Source organism: Mastigoproctus giganteus, chromosome 13 (assembly GCF_048544385.1).
Source record: "Mastigoproctus giganteus isolate SK-2022 chromosome 13, ASM4854438v1, whole genome shotgun sequence".
Classification (NCBI taxonomy): domain Eukaryota; kingdom Metazoa; phylum Arthropoda; class Arachnida; order Uropygi; family Thelyphonidae; genus Mastigoproctus; species Mastigoproctus giganteus.
Window position 1 is genome coordinate 128,754,662 of NC_143587.1, and position 26,797 is coordinate 128,781,458.

The 26,797-nt window shown below is 37.3% G+C and overlaps 1 protein-coding gene across 2 annotated transcripts in view; it reads right to left on the minus strand.

The window, feature by feature from the left end:
* The window catches only part of LOC150076434 (acyl-coenzyme A synthetase ACSM3, mitochondrial-like), a 336,253-nt gene that overhangs the window by 7,783 nt on the left and 301,673 nt on the right, over positions 1–26,797 (minus strand). For both annotated transcript variants that reach the window (XM_090387091.1, XM_090387090.1), the window contains exons 13-15: positions 24,336–24,463; positions 16,415–16,514; positions 630–749 (exon numbers count right to left, since the gene is read on the minus strand). In XM_090387091.1, coding sequence (XP_090243217.1) covers positions 630–749; positions 16,415–16,514; positions 24,336–24,463 — 348 coding nt within the window. The remainder of the gene's footprint in view (positions 1–629; positions 750–16,414; positions 16,515–24,335; positions 24,464–26,797) is intronic.

Here is a 26,797-nt window from a genome sequence, read left to right on the forward strand (position 1 = left end):
TTGTTTTTTTTTGGCTGATGCTGCATAAGCTTGCTTTCTTGCATCATACGCCTCTACCAATGCTATCACTGTAACACATTCTTGTCAAATGCACAAAATATGCAAGACAACACTGCCATTTCTTCACTGTAGTTATCACATCCATGCAGTCCCACTCACTTTTGGATAATGAAAGACATGTAAAATATTTGAGACATTTGTATGGCACACTATGGCCATAGATGCCAAAGAAACAAACAATAGAAAAGATGGGAGGTTACTGAAGCTTTAATCTGGAGACCAAAAATTTTACCACTATGAGCCTCCAATAAGAAAAGTGGTGGTATTGGATCACCATTTTTCTTATTGGAGAGTCATTCATCTGTGTGATATTAATGCCACACCTAAGTGGTCCTGCAAATCCCACCATCACGAAGGTGCAGAGGACTTGGTTGTCACAGAACTACCAGACTTTGCCAAAATTTGTATCTCAATGTCAGTTCTACCAGCAACTAATGCAAAATTTCAATATATTGGTAACACTGCAGTAATACACAGCCTAACAAAGTGAATCATGATTATCTTTTTAACTCAAGAGTTAACAAAGCACATAGAATATAAAAAATATATTTCCAGAAAATTAAACTTACTTTTCTTGGATATTTATAAGGTGCTGTAATAGATTTAACATGATTTTGTAACTCTTGTACCAAATTATCCTTGGCTGCTTCTTTATATTCATCATTCAGAACTACAAATGCTTTGACTACCTATCATGTGAAAAGGAACATGATTAATATATAAATTATCTCTCACATGTTGAAGAGTTCAAACACACAAATAAAGAACTGAATTATATCTGTTAGAGGCGGGGAAAGAAAAGGAACATATGCTAAACTAAAGTATATATATATATTTAAATTCATCATAGTTTTTCTATGGACTTTGCAACAAAGTGAATCTATAATCATTCTAAAAAAATATATCAAACACCATACATAAACTGTTTGCACTGCTTAGAGAACTTTATGTTAGGCTGTACAATTAGTCCCATATTCATAAAATATTGTATGGATCACTTATTGTGAGGAGGGCAACCAATTCAAATATATCAGCAATTCCTAAATAAAACTAAACCGAGCCAATACATTAGAACATTTCAATGCAATCAGAGTTGGTAATACCCACTTAGCATATGCCTTAGCTAGGGAAGAGGAAACCACAAATCTGATAATAATATGAAAAGTATTAATGAAGAAAAGAATGTCTAAGAGTAATGACAGTTAGGTTAAAAAAAACAACCTTTATTGTACTCATCAAAACTTACCAGAGGCAAATATCTACGTGCCAACCTTATACCAACCTTTTGCTTATATACAATCTTGACATATTAAATTCCAGGACCATGAGATGATCTTCCCTTATTACAGCAACTGGAAAGAAAACATTCTAATGATACAACTATTTAAAGGCCAATTTTCCAGTGTTTCAAAACACCTGTGGGTAGTGTTGTCAAGGGTAGAGGAAGGAAAGAATAAAGTGATATCAAATGTCACACTATTTTTAAATTACAAAATTTATGTGAAAACATGCTGCTCCATTTTTAATTAATTACGAAATTGTCAAGTCTAGAAGAATAAATTTATGTTAAGAGCTAGTTAGAAAAAACACTACTTGCAAGGAAACTAATTTTTTTTTTATTAATTAAAACTAATTGTATGAGTAAAAAATTTATGCTATTCTAATTAATAATATGAATTAGGTGAAAACTCTCAAGATTATAGAGATTACTGGTAGTAGCTACTTGCGTAATTAGTCTAGTTACATAGAATGCTGTGCTGTTTATCTTTTATCTGAATTATCACAGAAAACAAAATGTCTGCAACCAGCTAATCACTTGTTTAGAATATAAATGGATAGTTATTTGTAAACAAAGTGAGTAGCCTATTACAAACATTCTGTTCTCTATTTTCTCTGACAATTCAGATACACAGCACAGCATTCTACATAACTAGACCTTTTCTCACTGATTTTGTTATAATTAACTAAAAAAACAGTTTTAATATAGTTGGAGGATGTTATATGGTTTCCATCCATACAGTAAATTATATACAATAATAACTGGCATTGTTATACCATGTGAAATTGTTAACCCCTTACAGAATATAAGCTCAATTTCTATACTAAATTATTACAGATGACATTTCACCAAACCATCAGACCAAAAATGTTGATGGGGGGGGGGGAAGGAAAATAAAGAAAAACATTTAACAACTATGAAAAATAAACCGATAGACAATTAATCAGAAGCAATTACAACTAAAAATCTTTAATTTCAGATTATATACAGGGTTATTCAAAATGAAGTCCGGGGTTTCAAACAATTCCTGTACAGAAACTCCGAACTTCATTTTGAATAACCCTGTATAAGGTATTGTGATGTGCATCTAGGAACTTTGAAAATGGTAATCATCAAAACTGTACATTATAATTAGTAGTGGCATTATGAGGTAAGAAAGCCTACCTACATTCACAATTACTACTGTTTTGCCTACTGCAGGGTCTTAACAAAGAATAACAAGATTACAGTGCAAGGTAATCCAATATATACAAAGCACCCTGAGGGCCAAGGCCATAAGATGAAAGTGCTGGTTCTAGTTATAGCCCTAAACTAGGAAATCTGGTTCAGAATCATTATTCGTGGTTCCTTATTCATTGGATAGCCCTACACTGTAATAGTAGTAGTAGAAATGGCAAATGATGCAAGAAAGCAAGCTTATACAGCATCAGCCAAAAAAAAACAAAAAAAAAAAAAAAAAAAAAACAAGTTTACCCATCTGTGCCCCTCCAAAAATTTGTCTTCTTCTCCCTTGAATTTATTCAATCCTTCCACTTCCACAACAACAGATAGAAGCCTGTTCCAACAATCAACCACCCACAACTTCTATCCTGCTACCATCCTTCCTCAACTTGAATTTTGCTCCCTGATGTGTGTAGTCTCAGCAAGTGGAAGAATACCATTAACATTCAGCATACTCAATCCATTCAAGTCTTTAAACACTTCAAACAGATCTCTCCGCAGGTGCCTAGTCTCCAGATGCAGCAATTTGCAGAACTGAAGCCTTTCTAGGTAAGAATGCTTGCACCTTCACAATGGAGGGAGTGTTAGTAATCCTACGTATAACCCCCATGTGCAAGCATGCTGGGGGTGACCACCCAGATGTGAACCAACGTAAGCAGGGGTCAAGGTGTGACACCCATACCACATGGAGGAATGCCGCCCCTCTGTGTAACCAGGCAATACTAGGTGGTAGATGACTCTCACCAGCTAGTGCAATACCACCACTTTACTTATTGGAGGCTCAAAGTGGTGGAACCCATGTTTAGTCTCCAGAGCTAAGTTCCAGTCAACCCTTCCCCATCTGTTCCATCATGCAGTATGATTGATGTCTTTTGAGGTTATGTTGAACACCAGAAGATTCAAACTTACTTACATTTCGAGGGTACAGCTTTAAAACGGTGTTTGAAGGCTGGCCACTAGTTAGTACACCGGACCAAACCTATTGGTAACTCTCTAGGAGGCTTCCGGATCAGCTAGTGTATCCTCTTTCTGCCTCTACTCGGCCAGATAGTTACTGGAGGGAGTCCGAGTAGTGTATAAGCGGGGGTCATTGTCGAGGCCACGTTATGTCAAGGATGTGGAAATATTCTTATCATATGCTATGTCATAAATTTCATTACTTCATTCAGCATGTCCCCTCCCCCCACTTTTTCTTACTTTTGAATACACCATGAATTGTCAAACTGATAGAGTAAGCTTATCTGCAAAAAGATCTAAACCTTCCAAACACTTCCTCATTCATTTCACAAATATACGTGGTCTCAGTTCTAATCTCAATGATGTCCATTTCCACTTAGAGTCTGCCAAACCCCATGTACTTTTTCTGACAGAATTTCAGGTATCAGTTGATTCAACCACTGTCCATTTCAGTTGCCTAATTTATTCGCTGTATGATTCCTTTCACCTCAAAGGTACTTGTGCATATGCCTGTTCCGATATTCCTTATCAGAGACTTGGTAATTTGGAATCTCCTCTTTTCGATCTCAAAAAGAGGATTGAAATCTCTCTGCCTCATTGTGTCAAATTCATTTGTTGTCTCTACCGTTCTCCCAACTCCACTAATCACTTGGAACTATTTGACTTCCTCTCTTTGCAACCCAACTTTCTCCATTCCAACTTTCCTAACAGTGAGGTAATTTTCCTTGGTGATTTTAATGTTCACAACTCCAGCTGGCTTCTGTTTTATAGGTCGAAATGCTGAGGCTTTTACAATTACTAATGACCTCGCACAGATTGTTCATTTACCTACCAGAATACCAGACAATCCTAGATACAGCCAACACACTTGATCTTTTTCTCACAATCAACCCTTCTAAGTATAAAGTCAAAGTGAGTGGTCCTTTAGGTACCTCAGATCATAACTTGGTGATTGTCTCTTCCCAAGTGGAGCCTTTATCTCATGCCTATTCCCAACCTCGTGTTGTTTGCCATTACAAGGATGCAAAATGGGATGACCAGCACAGGGGTGTTCCTAGGGTATGTGACACTTGTGTGCGAATCGCAATTTGGCACCCAGGTGCAGTGCACCCTCAGGACGGCCTGCCCCTGGACCTGTGAGATTTCTTTTCTTCCTTTCCTTGGTCGGATTACTGTTTCAAAACTTCTGATGTCAATGTTTGCTCAGATCGTGTCAGTGAAATTATTCTTGTAGGAATGGAATCCTTTATTTCTCACTCCACTTTAAAATCTCGTCCTTTATCTAAATCTTGGTTTTGAAATAAATGTGCCAAGGCTGTTCAAGAGAAGTATGTTGCATATCATAATTGGCTTGTTTCCAATTCTTCAGTTTCATTTTCTGCCTACACCAAAGTTTTCAACAATTGTAAAGCAGTTATTAATCAGTCCAAACTAGATTTTGAACATGCTAACAGTAGAAAACTTGCTTCTTGCCCTAATCGTAGCCAAGCATTCTGATCTCTTGACAAAGCTATTGGCTGCAACTTTTGCCCATCTCTGCTCCCACCACTGTCAAAACCAGATGGTTCTATTGTCACTTCAGCCATGGATAAAACTGACCTGCTAGCATCCCATTTTTCTTCCAACTCATGTATTAATGATATTGGTAAAACATCTCCCACCATTCCCAACATGCTCCATTCAATGCCTCCTGTGATCTTCTGTCAAAAGGATTTTGACAAATCTTGATGCTAAGAAAGCTCCAGGTCCTGATGGTATTTCTCAGCTTGTTCTCAAAACCTGTGCTCTTGAACTTACTCCTGTTTTTGCCGCCATTTTTCACTTTCTTATTCCAAAGGTGTTTTTCCTTCTGCTTGGAAATTTGTTCATATCCAGCCAGTTCCTAAAAAAAGGTGAAAATCCCTCCCATCTAATTATCGTCCCATTGCAATCACTTCTACTCTTTCTAAAATAATGAAGAAATCAATTAAACTGCCAACTCTTAAACTATCTAGAAACCTTCCGCTGATCAACAATTGCCAGTATGAATTCCGTCAGTGTTGATCCACTGGGGATATTCTGGCTTATGTTACCCATTTATGGACAAATTCAATGGAAAATTCAGTGACACACAAGCAGTTGCTCTTGATATCTCAAAGGCTTTCGATCGTGTTCAGCATAAAGGTCTTCTAAAGCTTCCATCTTATGGTTTGCCAACTGTTTTTTGTAATTGGTTATCAGTTTTCTCTCTGACCACTCATTGAGGGTGATGGAGGATGGCTCTCTGTCCTCTAACTTCTCCACAAATGCTGGTGTCCCCCCAGAAGGTTCGGTTCTTTTTCCCCACTCTTTTCTTCTTGTATATTAATGACCTCCCATTGACCAGAAATCCTATCCATAGTTTTGCTGATGACAGCACATTGCATTCCACTTTTCAGTTCCTGCTCAATCATTTCAACTTCTCAAATATCCGCTACCAATTCCTTAAATGCTGATCTCTAGGTAATTCTCCAGTGAGGCAAAGACAACTTAGTTGATTTCAATCCTTCTAAAACTCAGTCCTGTCTTATATCTCGCAAAAAGGATTCTTCTGCCCCTATGCTTATCTTTGGTGACACTCTGATTTCTAAGTGAGATGATATATGTCTTTTGGGGATTACCCTGATTCCTAATCTCTCTTGGCACAAGCACATTACAAATATTGCTTCCTCTGCATCTGAAAATTATTGCTTCCTCTGCAGATTTACTCAACAAGTACAGGTCAATGTTGAAAAAAAGTCTAGAGTTAGGGTTGAATGTGAAAGTGTCTGCAATTCTGCCCAGACATGACAGGATAAAAAGAGTATAAGATTACAGCCTTGTCAATCAATTCGGCCCTAGAGAGATTGTGCAAGGCTCAAGGGGTAGAATTTTTTTCAGCCTGGTCTGTGCTTGCTGAAAGGAGAGACTGCTTCTACAGGGATGGGATACACTTAAATAGAAAGGGTGCAAGAATATTTGCTGATGCTATCAAGGCAGGGTTAGTTGAGTCGGAAAACTTCTAGCGTGGGGGGATACACAGACTAAAAGGTTAACAGTGGCCACACGCAGCGGCATTCTGATAGAAGCAGTGATTCTTGCATTGCTTCTATTAGAATGGGCAGCAAACTAGAAAGCAAGGTAATGGAGATTTCCAGCTGCTGGGAGTCATAGTGGAACAAGTAAATACATGGGCTGTGTAGGAACAGGTGCATGTACACCAGTGCTAGGAATATAGTTAATAAATTTGATGAGCTTGAAGTGCTAGTCAAGATATCAAAGGCAGATATTGTTGGGTTCTTTTGCCTTCTCAAATTCCAACCCATGCATGGTACTAAGTACTATAGGTTCTAATACCTCTCATGTTTGGAGTTTTCATAAAAAAAAAATAAAAAAAAAGAAGAATACCTTTTTGTTCTCTTCACCAAACTGGTTACCCTTTTCTGCACCCATTCCAGTAGACCTATAACATTCCTAAAGTGAGGCCTGCAGCTGTGCATATAGTACTAAAGATGTGGCCTAACAATGGCCTTATACAAAGGGATAATCACCTCGTTATCCATGCTAGCAACGTTTCTGTATATCATTGACAATAAAAAATGAGCCATCCTAGGAACATGTCTGCACTACTCAATTACCCCCCCCTCAGCTTTTTTCATTCTCCACTACCCTGAGTGTAGTACCACACAGTTGATAAGTTACTCTGAGGTTACTGCTACTTAAGTGCAATACCTCGCATTTGTCAATGTTAAACATAACTGCCATTACTCAGCCCATCGACCCAATTTTCCTAAACCTTGTTGCAGTCGCTCAATCTGCCAACCTTTGTATGATTTGTATCAATATCATTGATAAATACTTAAAACAACGATGGACCCAGCACTGAATCATTGGGAACTCCAATGCAAAGAAAAATAGCAAAGCCTTCTTTACTAATATAAACTCTAGAAATAAGGGGATGAATCAGGTTGGTCCACTTGATATCGATGGTCGAGTGTTGATGATCCTGCTCAGATAGTCCACAAACTGAATACATTTTTTGCATCTACACTCACACGAGGAATTCTGTAGGGAATTCTGTAGAGTTATTAAACTCTAACAGGCAGCCTAATGATTTTGCAATAACTGAGAGCAAAATGGAGCAGAAATTGTTAAAGTTAAACATAAGAAAAGCACCTGGGGTGGATCGGATCTATCCAGTTATATTAAAGGAGGTAGCAAAGGAACTAAGCAAACCCTTAGCCATAATTATGAGAGGTCTCCATGGACTGGAAATGTGCAAATGTATCCCCAATTCACAAAGGGGGATCAAAGGGTGACACAAGTAATTACAGAGCTGTTAGTTTAACTTCTGTTCCGGGAAAAATAATGGAGCACTGGTTAAAGAAGTAATGCAGGATCAACTAGACAAGACTGCAGTAATAATTCAGACACAGCATGGATTTGGTAAGGGGAAGTCTTGTCTGAGCAATGTGATTGGATTACACAATGTGGTCACAAAGGAACTGGATGCAAAAAAATAATATTTGGTATATTATAAATGGATTTCAGGAAAGCTTTTGATTCTGTTGCACATGGAAGACTGCTCTACTAATTGGATGGTATTAAAGGCAAGTTGCTAAAATGGATGAAAGGGTCGTTGAATGGGATATGACAAAGAGTGCTAATAAATGGACACTGCTCTTCATGGACTAATGTTATTAGTGGAGTCCCCCCAGGGTTCAGTGTTGAGCCCATTTTTGTTTAATATATTTATCAATGATATGGATGAAGGTGTATCATGCTTAATGTCCAAGTTTGCACATGATACAAAGGTTGGCAGGGATTGTTAATGAGAGTATGCTAATGCAACAGGATCTAGAAAAGCTAGAAAAGAATGAAATAGACCTGGGAGGTAATTGTGTAGTCAGATATGAAGTTTTCTGAGCAGTGCAGGTCATGGGGCCGTGTCAATGATACACAGAAATTCTGCTAGTAGGGATAAGGAAGTGATTATCCCCTTGTATAAGGCAAAGGTCAGGCCACACCTTGAGTACTGCATATAGATCTGGAGGCTTCATTTTAAGAAGGATGTAGAGTGGCTAGAATGAGTACAGAGAAGGGCAACAAGATTGGTGAGGGGAACGAAGATATCAAGAAAGGCTTAAGTTCTGCCACCAACATCCATTCACTGTCCAACTTCAAACTCACAGAACCAACTTTTCATCTTCCTTGTTTATTCATTCAACTGCTGCTTTCTGGAACAACCTTCCTTCATACGTATTTCCTGAAAATTGCAGTCTACAGCAGTTCCAGTCTAATGTCAACAAATATCTTCTTTCGTCTTCTCAACCTCCAACCCAAGCATGGTAATAAGTACTATAGGTTCTAATACCTCTCGTGTTTGGGGTTTTCATAAAAAAAAAAAAAAGGCACCTGCTAGGTGATCAAGGCCTTGAATGTTTTGAGCAGTTGATAACTACCCCTTTATCCATAACAGCAACTTGCTGTTATGGTATCAAAAGCCTTCCTGAAATCCACGTGTATGATTTAAAAATTATTTTTTGCATCCAGCTCCTTGGTCACTGCATTATAGTAATCTATCAGATTGATTAGACAAGAGTGCCTACTGGCAAATTCATGCCTGGCCAAATGATCCTGCCTGACTTCTTTAACCAGTGATCCATTATTTTCCCTGGAACAGATATTAAGCTAAGAGTTCTGTAATTACTCATATCAACTTTTGATTCCCCTTTAGGAATTGGGGATATATTTGCACTTCTCTAGTCCATAGGGACTACCTCTAAATCCAAGGATACTTTCATGATTATGGCTAAGGGTATGGCTTACCTCCTTTGCTGCCTCCCTTAGTATAATTGGATAGATTCCATTTGCCAAGTACCTTTTTTTATGTCCATCTTGAAGGATTTCTCCTCCAAATTCATTTCAGCTATCACAAAGTCCTTGTTAGAGTCTGATAAACTTCTAGCATCGCCTACCCTAAAGAATTTCTCATGTATGAATGTAGATGCAAAACCTGAGCAAGGTCATCAGCAGTTAACCCACAGACATCAAACAGCCCAATGTGATTCAACCCCTTCCTTCTACTGTTAATATACGCATATAAGTCTTTGCTGTTTTTCTTTGCAAGAGACGTCTCATAAAAATACTGCCTTAGCTTGGTTAACCTCTTTTGTGACTTGATTACAGACTAATTTATATTTACCATATGCTTCTGCATCACCTGATAATTTATATGTATCCCATACACTTTCCTTCTCTGCTACGTATTCTCGATAGTTCATCAACATTCATTTAGGTCTAATCCTTGAATAGTATTTTTTGTTCATATGAAAAAACTAGTAACTTCCCATTTAGAATTTGCTGTTTGGTAACATCATCAGTTGGTTGCACTGCACACAATTTAAAAACTATCTGAGATCTATGTAGTCACCTTTATGAAAGCCTTTACCCTTGACAGTTAAATTTCACATTAGTAAACTGTGATTGCTGCCACTCAGCAGATCTTTTACCTGAAGATTCTCAATGCTTCCTCTTGTTGCCTCTAACATGCTGCTGCTGCTGCTGTAGAAAACAGTCATTCAAGAAATCCATAAAAGTCTTGCTAGTGTGTCAGTGACCAATCCACAAAATTCTAGTCATCTGGAAAGTTAAAATCCCTCATTATGAAGCATTCTTATTTGCTGGCCCACTATTTTCCTGTATAGCTGTTTGGTATACTCATTACAGTTGTTAAGCCTATAACACACCAAACTGACTCCACACTGCACTTGTCTCCCAAGTCAACTGGATGCACTGCCTTAGATTTAATATTCTTCTTAACTAAGAGCATAACCCCTCCACCTCTCCTATCTGTCCTTCCTGTATACTTGCACTCACAATATTCAAATTCAGCATCACTTATATCTGAGTGATACCACGTTTCCACTATTCCTATAATGTCTGCATTCGATGACTTAATCAGTACTTCAAATTCATTTACAATGCTCCTAGTAGTGTATATACACGTGTTCTTTCTCTTTGTTACCCTATCACAGTCCATGTATTCATTTCTCCATGATGACCCATAGCAAGGCCTGAAATCCCAGACACCTTGCTTTCCAGGCTGTTGCATGTACGAATAGTAGCAATGCAAAAATCACTTTCACCTCTGCCTGTGGATCTAATTAAACTATTAGTCTGTGTATCCCCCCCCCAAAAGCTAGCAGTTATCTGACACACCTATCACTGCCTCTATAGCATCAGAAAATATTCTTGCACCCCTTTTATTCAAATGTATCCCATCCCTGTAAAAACAGTCTCTCTTATTGATAAGCACAGGGCATGCTGAGAAAAATTCTACCCCATGAGCCTTGCACATTCTCTACAGGGCCGAATTGGGACTTTCAAGTTCAATTCTAACACGTGACTTTTTTTGCCAACATTGCCCTCTACTTGTCCTCAGATCTCTTACTCTTAATATCATTAGTGCCAATGTCACCTTTTGTGCCCTTAAAGAATGATATCTGCATTACAATATCATTTACTTTTGTCCTTGGCAGACATTCTATGGTCCTATTCCACAACATATTTCCATGACAATAACTAGCTCCTGTGGGACCAGCACATTGTGCCTTGAAGATTTCCACTCTGTTGTCTGATGCACAAGTGTGAACTTTGTCATTCGGTTGGGCCCTCCCATTTTAATTTTTTTGAGGGCATTTACTCTCATAAACACTCATTAGAATGCTGAGCTGGCACCTAATTTCTTTACCTAGCACACACAAACACATCCTCCTTGGTTGGATCATGTCCTGTTTCAGAAAGATCTGCTATTATTATTATTGTTTTTGGTTTTTAGGAGCATTAGCAACTAAGGCCATATTGCTCCGGGAATATGCGGTGGTCATTCCCTGACCTTTCCGCATCATCCGTATTTGGTGGTGACGCATCATCATCCGTATTTGGTGGTGACGGGCTCGAACCCCAGTCTAATCAAGAAGCGTGGGCTACGCACTGCTGCTCCTTCCCACCTGGTTACGGAAGTGCCAGAAAGATCTGCAAACATTTCACAAGCTGCACATTATTTTAGGCTGTGATGCATTGGAGAATTGCCCCCTTTGGTTCTCCCCCTGAGTCACAGCACTCCCACTACTTTGCTGCTCTAGTCTGGGGCATGATTTCCATTTAAATACAATTTAATTAATTACTTGACAATTATACACTAAGCTAATAGATTCCTAAATGCAGTAATACAAATTACACTATCTAGTTTTATGTTATACGATAACATCCCTGCTAAAAAGTAAAAATTATTTAGCTAAATAAAAAAATTTATATATCTCCAGCAAGTGATTAGAACCTTTGAGCTACTTATTTATCATGATTAAAACCCTACTATTCCTCTGCACTACTCGTCACAAAACACCAATAACCAGTCTTACCTTGTTATTCTTTATAAAGACCTTGAATACACATCATAATCTAAGATTAAAGATTTTAAATTGGAATTGCTTATCAATTTATTTTACATTAAATGCTCTTCTATTTATTCCCCTGGCAATTTTGGTCTGACGATGGGGTTTGGTAATAATCCTGAAACATCACCTGCTAAAAATTTAGTGTAGAAACTGAGCTTGTATTCCATGTGGTATAATAATGTCATTAATTATTATATAATTTGTCATAAAAAAAACTAGTGCTAAAGAATAGTGCAGAATTTGATATAAACATTTCTTACAATCACTTTATGCTTTCCTTCCTCTATAATTGACAATGATATCCACAATTGTTGGGTTACTGGAAGGTTTTCTTTCCAGCTAGTTGCAGTAAACTCAATCATTTTTGCCTATAAAAGATTTACATGGAGTGCAGTGTTGTTTAATTTATTAGTTATTTCCCATATATATCTTTCTCCAAAGAAATTAACTGCAATCCAGTTTTGCTGTAAATAAATCTCAATTAAAGGGAAAAAAAATACAACTCTTATTAGCATTAGTATTCATGTGTATTAGTTCAACATAGTTTAGGATTCTACTGAAACTGATCTTAAAGCCTAATAATATGTGGGCCATCAAACACATTATTACAAAAAAAAAGTATAATCCCAAAATACTGAGATGATAAAACTTCAATAAAAAACTAATACAACCCTAACTTGTGGTAAAACAGTGCATTTCAGTTTCAAAAAATGTCAATGCTTCCATCTGATCAAAGTACTTTCCAACATTGTATATTTCTTCATAAACCTGCTTGGGATAATTTCTGCTATATCAAGAAATGCAGATCGTTATATGCTACTACACCTGTACCATTCCTTAATTAGACCTCAAATGGACTATGTAGATGGTATACATCATGATGGCTGGTTTCAGGGTTTAGTTGCTTCAGCAACTTGAGCCATAAGTTTTAGGGTTTAGGTGCTTCAGCAACTTGGGCCATATTTCACCATATGATATGTCTGTAAATTGTGTGTGTTCTGTGGTGCTGGATGCAAACCCATGCTACCATGCCTGAGACCGACTAACTCAGCCACATGAAAAATGCCCACAAAAACTCCTTGCGACATTGACAGGATTTGAACTCAGGTCTTTACATAACTCACCAGTTCAATCACTATATGGAAGCTCATGAGCCTCTGTTTCTCGTAAATGATGTAGCTAAAATCAGCAGTTTCCCAAATCATCCTATATGGCAATATCTGTACAAAGTAAGATATCATGTATCAAAATATCATCTTGCATTAGGTTACAAGGCTTTAATATGAATAACAATGTTTAGGATTCTAGCATGGCAAATACCTTTGATGATAATTTCCAATAGTGGGGAAAGAATATCCCAAGTATCAATTTCATGTAGCTTAGTCCTTTTAGTTTCATCAAAAGTATACACTGACACTTCCAAGATAGAAAGTTGATGCAACTGTAGCTCTACAATAATACCCTAAAACCATTTTCTATAAAAAGGTATGTATGCCCTTCGGTGTAAATTCCTTTCCTGAGACAAATTCAAACAACTCCATAAAAAACAGTGAGCAATTAGTATTAATATACATATGCAGGCAGTTCTCGCTTTACGAGTTTTTTTTTCTCCAAGTATCAACAAAATTGAAAATATGAACATTAAACATTCATAAATACCGCATTCCAAGCCACGTGCATAGCAATACAATACAGTGTACCCTGCTTTATGATAATAATCAGTTCCAGAGACACCATCGTATTGTTAAAATATCACATAATGTGAACCCAATAATACATTGTTTTTTAATAATTCGTTTCACGATCTCAGAAGTTGAAATTTTCGCTGTATAGCTAAGCTATTTATTACTCTAAAATGTCATTTTTAAGGTCACGAGCATGACCTTAAGGCCATATAAAAGGTCATGAGCATGTTTTGTAAATTGTATTAGTTACCAATTCAAATCATTAAAATGCACTATACTTTCATCGTTATCGTATTTTCCGTTATAAGAATCAATTTTAAACACCTTTGTGATATTTTTCTAAAGCACATTTCTGGAGGGCACGACCATAAAACAAAAACAATTTGCACTTTCCAGTTTATTGGGCTTTTCTGTTACTGCAAGCAATTATAAACGGGTAGTAAACTCGATGGTCTTGCATTTGTGAAAATACTGATAGCTGTGTGGTTGTTTATGTTATTATTATTATTATTAATAATATCCATATGATGCAAGGAAGCCTGAGGCTTATGCTGCACCAGGAAAAAAAAAAGTTCCCAAGTAATCCTGAGAGAGAGAGAGAGAGAGAGAGAGAGAGAGAGAGGGGTTGTTGTTGTTATTTGGTTTTCAGGAGCATTAGCAACTAAGGCCATATTGCTCCATGATATGCGGTGGTCATTCCTTGACCTTTCTGCATCCTCCGTATTTGGTTGTGACGGGCTCGAACCCCGGTCTAATCAAGAAGCGTGCTACGCACTGCTGTTCCTTCCCACCTGGCTACGGAGGTGCAGAGAGAGAGAGAGAGAGAAAGAGAGAAAAAGAGAGAGAGAGTCAAAAGTAGAAGGGAATCACCAAGAAAGAGAAGAATGATGATATCCAGCTCAGGACCCTGGGTGTGCCAAGCCCATACTCACCAGATGTGAGCCTCCAGGATTAATGGTGAAATGTGTTTCCCCTTTACTGAAATCTTCAATCGTATAAAAAACAAATAAATTTTCAGAATCTTGTCTTCATTCCTGTTTTTTTTTAAGCTTCGTAAACTTGTTACTCCACGCGAATCATGTTAGTAGCAATTTGTGTGTGCCGTTAAAAATGCTTATGCATGCAATCGTGATATTTATAATTAAAAGAGATTATCTTGGAAACAAATGCCTCTTGAAACATTTCTGAAGAAGACGACTCTTTGTGCAACAAACCAACGAGTGCCGAGCCAATAATGAGTGATCAACGAGTGTGCATTTAGTCGATGATGATGAAGAATAAATATTCTTTAACATTTGTAAGTCGTAAATAATTTCTCTATTATTATAATTTGCTTGATTTTACAGGCTACGTTTTCATTTCTTTCGATAAATCAATCATTGTTTAAACAAACTAATTAGCTAACAAATTTCATTGTTGAGAACGTAACCCCTATTTTTAACCTTATGTCTATGGGAAATAAATTCCTGCTTTACGAGCACACGCTAGGAACAAATTAACTCATAAAGTCGAGAACTACCTGTAGTGATAAAATATGCAAGAAAAGTTTATATAGCATCAGCCAAAAAAATCAACACTTCCCATGTCACCTGTCCATCCTCTTAAACTTTCTGAAATTTCCATACATGAATTTATGTCCCCTTATGTGCATAGTCTGAGCAAGGGGAAGGCTTCCATTGGTTACTTATTCTGATCCCTTTACAAGTGCCCAATTTCCAGTTGCTGCAATTCATACAACTGAAGCCTTTCCTGGTAAGAGCACCTGCTCCCAGACCTGCATGCAGTATTCAAGATGTGGCCTTACCACCACCTTATCTATACTGACAAAACCCTATGGGCTGCCCCAGCAGTCTGTATCCCCCAGATCTTGTTCACTCTCCACTACCATGCATTTGTCAAATTTCAATTGCCACTTCTCAGCCCATCTGCCTAATTTATCTAGATCTTGTTGAAGTAGCATACCCTGATTACTCATTGTCATTAACCACTTTACCAACCTCCTATTAGATCCCTGAGGAATAAAGGAGCAGACTCTGCTGCCAAGAATGCTTTGGTTTGAACTTGCTAATCCTTCAGATACCTTACATTGAACCTGTAGAAAAACAAAAAAGGTTATTCATCTGGCAGGAGCACACAAAAAATAAACCTGTTAAGATTAATCCAGCAGTGATGGCATCCAGTTGAAACATGGTCTGATGGGCCTACCTGTTTCTATTTTTAAAATTCTGGATTCAGTTTGCCAATTATTGTTAAATATGGTTTTTTTTTTTGTTTTTTTTTTTTTGTGCTCATTTATCATCAACAGAAAGTGAATTATCCACACAATTACACTAGGATAATAAAACTAGTTTAAAGCTAGACAGAGGTAAAATTGGTGAAGAACACAAACAGCCAATTTTTGGGTGCACCTGCTGCCAAGTTAATAATTACAAGCAATGGCTAATCAAGCCAAAGAAGGAACAAATACTTGCTGGATTACACACTGGACAACCTTCTGCTAACTTTTAAACATCTTGTCATAGAATTCCCATTCTCTTATCTCTGTGCTTATAGCTAATATTACAGCATATTCTGAGAATATTAACAAATCACCTCATCTGAAGACTCTAATATGTCCAATATATCCTTTGTTGCCAATGCACTAATAAATCCAACAACAGCAATTTTAAGTCTGTGGGAAGAGGGTACAAAAATTTAGTGAAATGCTGAATTACAAACTTATTAAGAATACATATTACAAAATAAAATAAACTTGCCTCTCCTCGTAGGTTGTCCGGGCTACTCACTACTGCTGCTTGTTGTACTGCAGGATGATCTAATAATGCATCTTCTACTTCGGATGGTCCAATCCTATAACTGTATATAATATTCATGTTTCAATCATATCTTTTTATGATATATATAATAACTATGTAAATTATTACAGAGCTTGGAGACAAAAAAGTGGGATGGTGCAGTGAAATAAATGACTTCTATGTGAGGTCAACAGGAAACATGCTTTATTAGTAGTAGCAATGTTTCCTTTCAATTTTAATTGCTCAAAACAGGCTTCAAAATTATATGCGAGGCATGAAACAAGTAGAAATACTGAAAATTTGGATAAGCTGCTAGTGTTAAAATATATTGTTTTTTCATTATTAGATCTTGTCCACAATATATAAATCAAGTAGAGGTTTGCAAGTTAATCATCACATGACAGTCATGAAAATTATTTATTACAAATAATAAGAGAATTTAACCCTGAGTATTCTTCTTTTAATTATTTTTTAGCTTTTTTGCTGAAGTGAAAACTTGTTTTATTAATTATGATTTGCTAACCTCAATTACAAAAATAAATTTGGTATATTTTTCAAGTTCACTCATTACCTAAATTGAAACTCTAATGCAATGGGAATATCTGTATTTTTGTCAGCTAGCATCTGTTAAATTCCAAAAAAAAATTATCATAATGCATAGTATATTGAAATGAAAATACTGTATAATCAATTAGAGCAGTGCTTCTCAAACTATCTGTAGTAAAGGACCAGTTTCTTTTATTTCCAATCCCTTCAGACTGGTAATGGATGAATTGTCGGGGATCGTTAACAAACAGTTCGCAGACCACACTTTGAGTAGATTGAATTAGGGAATATTGTTGGGCTAATGGGAGGATTAGATTTCATTTACAAAAGCACACAAGATTGGAAAGTGGAGCCAAACATGCATGAGTTATTTGCTATACGTAAGCGATGACAGCGAGTTTTACGGTGGTATGTTACTTTCCTCTATGTCACTGTTTACAAATAAAGAATTTAATTTTTCAGTGTTAATATGGCTGTTCCATGGCATTTTATAGCTAGTCACCAGTGATCTTCATTGTAAATATGGAGGTGCCATTAATAGCCACAATAAAATCTTATTTCATCCAATGATGCACTTTTTTTTTTTTTTTTTTTTACAGAATTCATCTCTTACCTTCTTGTTTTATTGCAAAACTAAAACCCCGCCCTCCCCATGAAAGTGCATCCATATTGGTTTGTCATTTTGTTAACTCTCTGATAAGAAAACACTCAAGACAAATCTGGCAGAGCAATTTTTTTCTCAATGAAACAAAATCTGTACCAGTGACATTAATGATAATTTATGAATTCCTCAATTATTATGTTTCCATTTGATCTGCACCATTAATCGAAGAAGTTTGGCATAAAAACAAACATTATCTTAAGCCAATTCACGCATATTATCATGTGTTGAAAAACAAGAATTGAAAATCAGCTGCATCTTTCCTGTCAAAGTGTGCTACCATCACGTTTGATTCATGAGTTACAAATAGCCCAGCTCAACGGCTGCCCATCTCAATGGCAGAGCTCACTCCTGTGCATCATGCAACACAGAGGCAATCTCCAAGGCAGAATGCACTGGTCCCAAAGGACCTGGTTATTACTGGTGACTCTATTGTCAGGGAGACAGGGAATATACTATGCAGACATACCCTGGTCCAGTGGAACAGGACCAGGGTATAACTACTAGGGGGCAAAAATTTATGACGTTGTAGAGCAGATATCATCTTTTAAGGGCACAAAAGATGATATTGTTGTACACATTGAAACTAATGACAATAAGAGTAAGAGATCTGCAGATTTACTCAAGTACAGGTCAATGTTGAAAAAAAGTCGCAAGTTAGGGCTGAATGTGAAAGTGTCTACAATTCTGCCCAGACACTTGTCGATTAATTGCACAAACTCTCCAGGGTCTTGCACAAACCCTGGAGAGTTTGTGCAAGACTCAAGGGGTAGAATTTTTTTCAGCCTGGTCTATACTTGTTGACAAGAGAGACTGCTTCTACAGGGATGCGGTACACTGAAATAGAAAGGATGCAAAAATATTTTCTGATGCTATCGAGGTAGTGTTAGGTGGGTCGGAAAACTGCTAGCTTGGGGGCATACACAAACTAAAAGGTTAGCAGAGGCAAAAGTGATTCTTGCACTACTTCTATTAGAATGAGCAGCAGCCTGGAAAGGAAGGCAATGGAGATTTCCAGGACTGCTGGAAGTCATAGTGGAACAAATAGATACATGGGCTGTGTTAGTGTAACTAAGAGTAAAAACAGGAGCATGTATTCCAATGCTAGGAGTATAGTTAATAAATTTGATGAGCTTAAAGTGCTAGTCAAGATATCAAAGGCAGATATTGTTGAGATATCAAGAGACGTGGTGTCACACAGATATAAGCAGTGCAGAATTGGAATTTGGGGAGTACAATTTGTATAGAAAGGATAGACAAGACACAAAGGGAGGAGGGGTTATGCTGTTAGTTAAGAAACACATAAAATCTAAGGAAGTGCATTCAATTGATGTTGGTGGACAATACAATGTTGAGTCTGTTTGTTGTGACATAAGTACTGGGAAAGGGAAAATGAGAATGGGTGTGTTATAGGCCTAATGAATCCGATGAGTATAATGAGCAATTGTGCAGAGAAATAGAGTGGGCAAGTAACTCAGAATGTCTTATAATGGGGGATTTTAACTTTCTAGATATTGACTGAAACTTGTGGGTTGGTCACTTGCATTTTAGCAAGACTGTTGTGGATTTATTGAATTACCGTTTTCTACATCATTCGAGGTGAGCGGACACACTTCGTCGGACTCCTCAGTTAAGTGGATTGGATTACTATCGATTAGTGCTTTTATATATTTGATTTATTTAGATATTGTTGGACTATTTTGTTATAGGTTTTCCTGTAACAGTTTGATTTTTATAATATTATAGATATAATTTTTTAAAATTAATTATCGTGACTCACACGGAAATAGCCGATGGCGATTTACGGGTGAGCCATGATTTAATCCGTTGTGGAACCTGCGGAATGTTTTCCAAGGTCGACCTGGTGACTAATCATAGCTCATCTGGGGATCCTTTTCTTTGTGATGAATGTAAGGAGTGCACCGATCTTAAATTACAATTTGGTGCACTGATAGAATAATTTGAGTCACTGAAAAAAACGGGTGCATGCCCTCTAGAATAATGCATCTGGAAGCTCGTCAGGGACTCAAGACTCCAGCAATCTACCAAGTGATGCACACCCGATTCGGGCCTCAAAACAGAAAAACCAAGTGCAAACTACTCTGGTTAAAAAGGACATTGTTTTATTAGGAGACTCCATTGTCAGGGAAACGGGGAATATTTTTTGTAAGGATAGATGGAGTAGAACCAGGGTATGTCTGCCGGGAGCAACTATTAATGATGTCACCAACAGATTGTCAGATTTTAAGGGGGGGTAAAGAGAATATTATTATTCATGTGGGGACTAATGACATTAAACGTACACGATCTGACGATTTGTTGGAAAAATACAGGACCATGCTGAGGAAATGCCGTGAGCTACGTCACAATGTCTATGTGTCTGCAATTCTGCCCAGATACGATAGGAGGGATTATATGTTAAAAGCCTTGTGGATTAACTCAAGACTTGAAGGACTCTGCAAGGCTTTGGGGGGGGGGGATTTCTATCAGCATGGCCCACACTTGTAGATAGAAGGAATTTGTTTTGTAGAGATGGGATACACTTAAACAAAGGTGGTGCAAAAGTTTTTGCCAGTATTATTGGGGATACCTTAAAGCTTCAGGGAAACTGCTAGTTAGGGGGGAAGTGGGTAATACTGACATGCGTTTATCTGATAATATTGGTCAAAGTAACTCTTGCACATACCTCAAGAGTTCTTATTTATGTTACCCCAACTGGACATATTATCTAGGTGTTCTGGGGGCAGAAACGTTTCAAGTGAGCAGGTAGCTAATGCCAGGGAAGAGAGCCTAAAAAACTTCAAGGGTTGTGTTAGGGTAGTTAAATATACAAGAACAGTAAGTCTTAATTGTTTATATTGTAATGTTAGAAGTGTCATCAATAAAATGAGCGAATTCGAACAGCTGATTAAAACAAGTAATGCGGACATAATAGGGCTTACAGAGACGTGGTGCCACACGGAAATTGGGGATGATGAGTTTCATTACGGCTTGTAGCTTTCCCGGATTCCGACAATAGCTTTCCCAGATTCAGACGTTTCACATGCTAGTATAGAATCTGTATGGTGTGAGATAGTTGGAAACAAAGGTATAAAGCAAGTAGGAGTAATCTACAGACCGGGTGATTGTGAAGATTATGACAAAAGCCTCTACATGCAAATGGAATGGGCGATTTCAATTTGCCTCTAATTGATTGGAGTAAATGGGAAGGAAACTCATCATGGGGGAACAAACTTTTTAAATCAACTAGACGACTGTTATTTGTATTAACATGTCAGGGAAAGTACTAGAGAAAAGAATGTCCTAGACCTCATCATCACCCATGAATCAGCTGACATAACAGGGCTGACGGTAGAGAAACCAGTAGCAAGAAGTGATCACGGAGTTCTACAGTGGATGATGATGAAAGAGGTAGCAGCAGTAAAAGGCAAAGGAATGGGTTTTAATTTCAGAAAAGGAAATTACGATGCCTTAAGGTACTACGTGGCCTCTAATTAACTGAGTAGATATCGCACAGAGAATGAATACATTTGAACTGTGGTATGCTTTTAAAACATTAATTACAGATGCCTTGAATGCATATTTACCATTAAAAAAATACTCCACGAGGAGGGTTCCAAGTTGGATGAATAGTGAAGTTGCCACATTACTTGAGCAGAAAAAGGTGGCATGGAAAGGTTACAGAGCAATAAAAAGTACTGAAGCCTATAACAGCTACAAGATGATCTGTAATAGAGCCACAGAAAAGGTTCGACAAGCAAAGGCAGTTTATGAGAAATCACTAGCAAACAGAGCAAAGGGGGGGGGAGATAAGGAATTCTTCACATATATAAATGCCAAGAAGAGCAGGATAAACCAGATCGGACCTTTATGTAAGGGAAAGGGGACAGTATTAAATACACTAGCTGCCATTGCAGATGAACTCAACAGTTATTTTGCATCAATATTTACAAATGAAAAACCTTTTGTGGCAATGGGAAATTGTGGGAGCGAAGTTGAAAAATTTGTAATTAATGATATTGAAATTTTGCAAGATTATTTAATGAAAAAACTTTCAAGCCTAAGGCTCCTGGAGTTGATGGAATATACTCTATAATCTTAACGGAGGCGGCAAGTGAGTGCATTGAACCATTGAGGCTAATTATGCGAGCATCACTAGAAGCTGGAGAGATTCCCTTGGATTGGAAAAGTGCCAATATCTCCCATACATAACGGTGGCTCTAAGAGTGAAGTGGGAAATTATCGACCTATCAGTCTGACTTCAGTAGTAGGGAAAATCATGGAGGCAATGATCAAGAGTGGAATTCGGGATCATTTGGATCAAATTGAAATTCTCAAGGATACTCAGCATGGTTTTGTAAAGGGAAAATCTGGTTTTCTATTTTTAAAGGGTCACTCACAAGCTGGATTTAGGGAATAATTTCGACATTGTTTATTTAGATTTCAGCAAAGCTTTTGACTCAGTCCCACATGAGCGGTTGCTTTATAAGCTGGAACAGGTTGGAATCACTGGGAAAATCATTAGATGGATAGTAGGATGGCTTCAGGGCAGGAGGCAGAGGGTTGTGATAAATGTGATCCTGTTGCAGTAGCATTCTGTCTTTACTGTCATTAACAACCCTGCCAACCTTTGTATCATCTGCAAACTTGGACATTAAGCCTGATATACGTTCATCGATATCATTGATAAATACACAAAGCAGCAATAAGCCCAGCACCAAACCCTGGGGGACTCCGCTAAAAACATTATTCCACATAGAGTAGTGTCAACCACACCTTTATCCATTGCAGTAACTTGCCCTTAATGCCATGCCACTCCAATTTGTACAGCAGTCTTCCATGTGAAACAGTATAAAAAGCTTTCCTGAAATCCAAGTATATGATATCAAATTTATTTTTTTCATCCAGTTCCTTTGTGACCATATCGTAGTATCCAATCTAATTGGTCAGACAAGGCTTCCTCTTAACAAACCCATGCTGTCTGAACTATTACTGCTGTCTTGTCTAGATGATCTTGTATCACCTCTTTAACCAGTGACTCCATTATTTTCCCCAGAACAGAAGTTAGACTAACAGGTCTATAATTATTTGTGTCACCCTTTGAACCCCTTTGTGAATTTGGGATACATTTGCACATCTCCAGTCCATGAGGACCTCCCCTGACTCTAAGGATGCTCTCATAATTATGGCCAAGGATTTGCTTACTTCCCTTGCTGCCGCCTTCATTGTAACTGGATAGATTCCATCTGCCTCAGGTGCCTTTTTTTTTTAATTTAACTTCAACAATTTCTCCTCCACTTTGCTCTCAGTTATTACAAAATCACTTAGCTCCTTGTTAGAGTTTGATAAACGTCTGGCTTTCCCCTCCGTGAATAACTCCTCATGTGTGAATGTAGATACAATATACTCATTCAGTTTATCAGCTACTTGAGCAGGATCACCAATAGTCGAACCATCTATGTTAAGTGGACCAATCTGATTTATCCCCTTCCTTCTAGAGTTTACATAAGTAAAGAACTCTTTGCTGTTTTTCTTTGCCTCCTTAGCCCAAGCCTGCCTAACTTCCTTTGTGTGACTTGATTACAGACTAGCTTATATCTGATGTAGGCTTCTGTGTCACCTTATAATTAATATGTATCCCATGCATTTTTCTTCTCTGCCACGAGCCTCATTAATTCATCCAACATCCATTTAGAAACATACTTTAAGTAAATCCTACATCAGTACACTGTGATCACTATCACCTAGTCGTTCCTTTATCTGATCACAGTGTACTGATGTGGGATTTACTTAAAGATGTAACTGCCATCAAGGGTAAAGGGAAGGGAAGGGTTTTCGTTTTCGTAAAGATGACTACAGTGGTCTCAGACAGATTTTAAATTCTATATAGTGGGATGAACTGATGATGTTGCCACCGCTGAATTCTAAATGGGTAGCCTTCAGGGACTTAATCTTGGAGGCTACTAGGCTTTTCATACCGACTAAGAAATACTGTTCAAGGTTCAGGCCTAAATGGATGTCAGATGAATTAAGGCAAATAAAGCAAGTTTGCACCAGCCACAAAAAATAAAATATTGTCCATCCCCTTGAATCTAGTTCTTCTTTGAATTTATTCAAACTCCTCAGTTCTATGACACCAGATGGAAGTTTGTTCAGACAATTGACAACCTGCTATTTGGATAAGAGAAGTGCTGAAAGATGTCTGTAGCAATGCACAGTACATTTTATTTTTAATATAAATATAAGAAATGGATTTTTCACAGTTGTGTTCATAATATTTTCAATATGGCATCAAAAAGTGAACAATTTCTTAGGTTATAAATGGAGCACTTTTTTCCCCATTTAACTGAGTGCACATGTGATACCTCAAAAAATAAAAACAGTGGTGCAACCAGGTTGCTTTTAGAAAGCAACTTCATTAGTAAAAGATGTTATGTGGAAATCAAATTCTTAATATGTAAAGACACAGATTTCACATATTGCAAATTAAAATGGTTTACCCAGAGGATTTCCTACATAGAAGCATGTTCAATTAATTTCAAAGTTTTAGACTTCCATCTCAAGACAAATTATAAAATCTACTTGGAAATCAAAAACATGTAACTGTTATAAAAAAAAAAATAAAACTGCTCTGTATTAATGACTAAATAAAATTGAAAAAATTATTTAAATCACCCTGCAGATGAAATAATGTCATCAGCACGTCCTATGAAATAGAAATAACCGTCCTCATCTTTATAACCTCTGTCACCTGTCCAATAATAGCCATGCTTAAAAACTGATGCTGTCTTTTTGGGATCATTCTATGAAAAACAAAAATACAAGCATAGAGTTCTGCAAAATTGCAGTTTAGTAACTTATGAAAAATGTATTTTTACCTAATAAACTATGCATTACTTTATACTTTAAATGTAATAAATAGTGAAATTTTAATTAGTATGGCCCACACTAGTTCAAAGAGGGAACTTCACTAGCAGCAGCAGGGTGCAGCTGAATAAAAGAATTCCGAAACATTTTATAGAAGCAGTCAGTAGTTCTAAAGCTGAGGGTAATTGAGGTAATCAATTGTCATTATATATCATTTAATTCATAGGAATCATTTTAAAAACACTGAAAAGCAGGAAATGAAAAAAACAGTAATGGGCTGAAAGTATCAGCTAGGGATAACTGCAGTGTTTACTATTTGTCATATGGTGCTAGAAAGCCCTAGGTTTTTGCTGTACTGCCAAAAAAAAAAAAAAAAACACAATCCAGCTGACCTTTCCCCAAGCTGGCAACTTATAACTTCCTGGCTAAAAGAAAACTTCCTGGAATCATTTATAACAGCAAAAATTTCACCTCAGTCAAGTCCCCTCTAAGCTGACTAGATTTCAAAGTCTTTCCTTATCTTCATCGCCCTTCTCGAAAGGGTGATGTCCTTTTTTTTTAGCTGCAGTCTCCATACCTGAACACACTATTCCAAGTGTGGAATACTGTGTTCTTATAATTGCTTTATACAGTGGGATTATAACCTCTCTACTGCTATAATTAATCATCAACAGGACAGCATGGCCTTTCCTCACCATCGGTCTACATAGCTTGGAGAATTTTGACTGTATTTTGTGCCATGCATATTGGGCCACTTTTCTGACCATCCTTGAAGAAGCTCTGCTTGGTGTTGATCATTAACTACTCTACTAAACTTGACATCACACCCTGTATCCTTTTGTTGATGTCATTTAGGAAAATAAAAAGCAGTGGGCTCAGTACCGATCCATGGGGAACTCCACTTCTTACATTAGTCCAATCTGAAGAATAACCATTAATTGTGACCCTCTGCCTCCATAGCCATTCTGTGATCCATCCAAGGATTTTCCCTCTGATTCCAACATGTTCCAGTTTGTAAAGTAACCTCTCATTCAGAAATAAGTCAAATGCTTTGCTGAAGTCCAAGTAAACAATACTGAAATTATTTCCTACATGCAGCTCATGAGTAATTCTGTCAAAGCAACTAACCAAGTTAGTTAAATATGATTTTCCATTTCCAAAACCATGCCATCTTTCTTTCAGAATTCCATTTTTATCCAAATGATCCCTATTGCAATCTTTATTATTGTCTCATGATTTTCCCTACCACTGAAGTGAGACTGGCTAGTTGGCAGTTACCCACTTTGTGTATTGGCAATACACTGGCACTTCACCAGAATGCTGTGATGCCCTCATAATTAACCTTAGTTGTTCAATGCACTCTTCTGCCACCTAATCAAAATTGTTGGGTACATGCCATTGGACTTGAAAGTTTTTCTAATAAAAAATCTGAAATTTCAATATCACTAATTTCATTAGATATTTCTTCTGTATATATCAATTGTATACTGTATTAGACTTGAAAGTTTTTCTAAAAAAAAAAATCTGAAATTTCAATATCATTAATATCATGAGATATTTCTTCTGTATATATCAATGCAAAGCGCTTGTTCAATTCATATGCATCATCAACTGGGTTATCTAAGTCATTCATGCACTTATTACACAAGAGTTTGGTCTTATTTTTTCTTCTCTTCTTTGTATTCACATATGTGAACTTAGCCGGCAATTTCTCATAATCTGCCTTTTTCAGCCTAATGTTTTCTGTAATACTATTAAACTCAGTATTTTTTAACACTAACTATTCCATGTCATCATTTTCTGCTCTGTAAAACTTGTTTATTCATTATTCATCCACTGCAGAATTAGCATTAGCAGAGGCATATGATGCAAGAAAGCAAGCTTATACAGTATCATACAAAAAAAAAAAAAAAACCTTCCCATTTCACACATCCATTTGCTCCAAACGTTTGTCCAGTTCTTCCTTGAATTTATTTAAGCTATCAGCTTCCATAACGACAGATGGGCTGACCGGGCTAGCTGGGTGGGTATAGTGCCTGCCTGGCAACCCAAAGGTCGCGGGTTCAAATCCTGCTTCGGGCTTGGATCAAAGTACTGCTAAACCTTGGGAGGTGCATTATGGCCACAGAAGCCGATGCACCAACAACTACCAAAAAAAAAAAAAAAAAAAAAACAAACAACAGATGGAAACTTGTTTTCCAGCAATCAACCACCAGCTGGCTAAAGGCAATTTCCAGATATCTATTCTACAACTGTCTTTCATCGATTTG